At 34.0% G+C, this 3,434-nt stretch overlaps 1 protein-coding gene across 1 annotated transcript; it reads left to right on the top strand.

Annotated features, from left to right (window-relative positions):
* The first annotated feature begins 1,600 nt into the window (after positions 1-1,600).
* On the top strand, positions 1,601-2,484 carry LOC111410982 (zinc finger protein ZAT10-like). The gene has a single exon (XM_023041568.1). The coding sequence runs from the start codon at positions 1,649-1,651 to the stop codon at positions 2,429-2,431; it is 783 nt and encodes a 260-aa protein (XP_022897336.1). The 5' UTR covers positions 1,601-1,648; the 3' UTR covers positions 2,432-2,484.
* Positions 2,485-3,434: the final 950 nt, after the last annotated feature.

The raw sequence follows: 3,434 nt of genomic DNA, 5'->3' as shown, positions 1-3,434 counted from the left end.
CCTGATTTTTGCTTGTTTTCATATATGTGTTTGAATTATTAGATGAATATGTGAGTTTTTTAGCAAATTAATAATAAAAAAAAAAGTAGTAGAAAATAGAGTATCAATGATTGTCTGGGTTATTTGAACGGACGATATGTCATGGCCACTTTGTGGTGTTAGTAGATTACATGTTATCATAGATACAAATGAATATTAACGGTTGTTCATTTTCTACCATCTAAGTATGTCACTAAAATTTATTTGCTCCTCATCTAAACTGCTAAGCATGTTGTGAGCACAATACCAAACTAATTCTAACGTTATTTTCACTCATAACTATATTCATGGCATGGACAAGGAAAAATAATTACTAAAGTATTGAGTACTTTACAAGAACTAGAGTAACTCCATAAATCTTTGTCATCTTGTAATGACAATCAAACATGGGATCGTCGAACATGCTTATTGTTTTTCGACATACAACTCAAAAATATCAAAATATAGTTTTCTCTAATTGCAATGTGTAAATGAGATCTATTAGGTAATTTACTCGATCTTATTACTATTTTTTTAATTTTACTGTTCATATTTTAACTACATTCTATATCAATAATATTTTTAAATATTAGAAAACTAATACAACTAAATACGAGCATTGCATAAATGTGAAGGTATTTTCAGCCATGCAACGAAGTGGGCATTTTAAGCCCCGATTAGTGTTGCTAAAAATCATGTTTTAGTCTATTCTAGTAAAAGTTAATGTTATGACGAAAAGGTTGATAAATGTTGAGAATTTCATGAAATATGTGATTAAAAATGAGTTTAGAAAACAGGAGTCATAAAAAATGTCACCATAAATGGGCTAAATCTATTCATCCAATCTATTCATTTAATCATTTTATATATCTAGCTAGCCCCCATTTCTTGTAGATTAAACTCAGACTTTTAATACATTTTGATAAAAGTTTATAAAATATTTGATTAAAAAGTTGTGGATTTTATGAAATGTGCGTGAAAATTAATTGTTGATTTTAAGTTGAAATTAAAATAAGATTTTAACCTATACGAATCAAGGGCTATTATGATGCGGCAAACATTGACGTTAACATACCCTATGCAATATTTTTTAACTAATTTACATATGTAAAAAATTTTGTAATTGAAAATTTGATTATGGTATTTGTCCAGATAAGGAAATTCAGAAAGTGTGCCAAAAAATGATGTGTAGTGAAAAATTGACTCTATTTTAAACTGTTAAATGATAAATTATGTAATTTGATATACATGCAAGAACGTCCTTGAAAATTTACCATAGTGATAAGGGGCCTAAATTTCCGGTTCGAGCAATAGATTGTGTTGCAAAGAAAAGATTTGTTAAGGTCCCTAATAAGAGCAGTAGTTAACATGTGTCCAAGAAAGCTTGTAAATAGGAACATGTTTCGATTTTACTCGGATTCTGATCAACTTAGGATTGCTCTTATTAAACTCACTTAATGACATCAATTAATTCCTTAGTAGTCTACTCTAATTACAACATCCCACACCTTTCCATATAAACCCTAAACAGTAATTCCAGAATCCCTCATTCTAATTCTCTCTCTCTTCCTCAGTCCATAAATTCCACACACGTACACAGAATACACACAGTGAAGCCATAAATTCATCCATGGTGCGCCTTCAAACCAACGAGTTTGACACTCTTTGTTCTCAATCTGGCAAGAAAAGAAACCACGAACCAACGGAGATTGAAGAAGCAGCAGCACTTGCCCTCTTGATGCTATCTCAGGACAATCGGAGTTGGCACACTAGTCCGGCCACCAGTGCTGCCGCCGTCGTTGAACTCATAGAAGATGTACTAAATCCCTCCGCCACAGCAGTCACTACCACTAGTGAAAGAACAGCCGCTTTGGCCTCTTCCGATGATGACAAGAAATCAATGGAACCCTTTTCTCCTGCTATTGTCGCTTCACCGCTGGACCAGAATATGCCGTACATTTGTAGTGTGTGCGGCAAGTCCTTTTCGTCGTACCAAGCACTCGGCGGACACAAAACCAGCCACCGGGATCGGTCTCAGTTCGCCACCACTACTGCAATCACCAGCACCTCTAATATCTCTTATCTCAACCCAAGCGGTAGGATTCACAAATGCACCGTCTGTAACCAGACTTTTACCACTGGCCAAGCTTTGGGTGGCCACATGCGGAGGCACTATGAAGGCGAGATAAAGGGCGGCAAGAAAACCAGTGGGATCATATCCAGGGGCGGCGCCTCTAGCCAATGCAACAGCAATGGGCGCACCAGTACAGTCGACTTCAACTTAAACCAGCCGGCGTTACTGGAGACTTACTCAGATTTCACCCTTTACATTCGCCAGAATATCCAGGTTCTTGGTGATCAACACAAAGTAGAAAGTCATATTCCTTTCAAGAAACAGCGTTTGGATGAATGAATGTACTATAGAAAATTGATCCAGAAATTTTATGTATTTTCTGTAGACATATATTCTTGGGGATCAATTGTTTTTATTCGTTTAATCAAAATAGGTTTAGACATATACATATTTGATATTAGATTTTTGTTTATGCTTTTTCTGTGATCGTTCTTGAATTTTTATTCATGTTCTTGAATGCAATATTTAATGGAATTAAACACTATTATGAATATAATTTTATTTATTTATTTTTCATTGATACACTTATGTAGACCTAAAAATGTAGACATTTAATAGTTCTTTAAAGCAATTATAGCCTAATTTGTCGTATATTTCATTTATTAGGTAAAACTCAATGGTTGGAAGTAAAACCGAAAGAAAGAAGTGAAAAAAGGCGAAAAATGACGAAATACAAAGTTGAGGACCAAATTGTAAATATTCAATGGTTGAATTGGACCATAAGAGATATTTCAAAGATTGATGGGAGTCAATTGGATGCAATTAGAAGTCAAAAAGGAATGGACTATCATCAGAATATTACCATAAATTGACTTCCAATTACATGATATATTTTTCAGATTTTTAGTCAAGAATTACGACCAATTTTTGGCATAGTAAACATCCGAATTGAAAAATATCTATTTCTAGGAAAATTGTAGCCGTTTTAGTTAGCTTTCTAAAACATTTTGAATCAACTCAATCAGATCACGGGAGACAAAGTAATGATCAAAATACTGTCTGCTATGCAGAGACAAAAAAATTCGCGCGCAAGTGTAACTTTCCTTATTCGATTGGAACTCTTTTGGAAACCAATTTGGACGTGATTTTTATCAATTTTCGACCACTACAGATACCAAACAGGAGAATGTACAAAGGTGGCTCTCATACTTTTCTCTTATACATAATATACTCCAATATTCATCAGTTATCATCATCAAAGGAGGAGAATTCATTGTTTTTGTGAGAGAATTGAAGGGGACTTGCAAGAATTTAATCAAGTGATGATTCAAACTCGGCATTG

The sequence above is a fragment of the Olea europaea genome, chromosome 15 (assembly GCF_002742605.1).
Source record: "Olea europaea var. sylvestris chromosome 15, O_europaea_v1, whole genome shotgun sequence".
Taxonomy (NCBI): domain Eukaryota; kingdom Viridiplantae; phylum Streptophyta; class Magnoliopsida; order Lamiales; family Oleaceae; genus Olea; species Olea europaea.
This window is presented reverse-complemented; position numbering and strand designations above follow the sequence as displayed.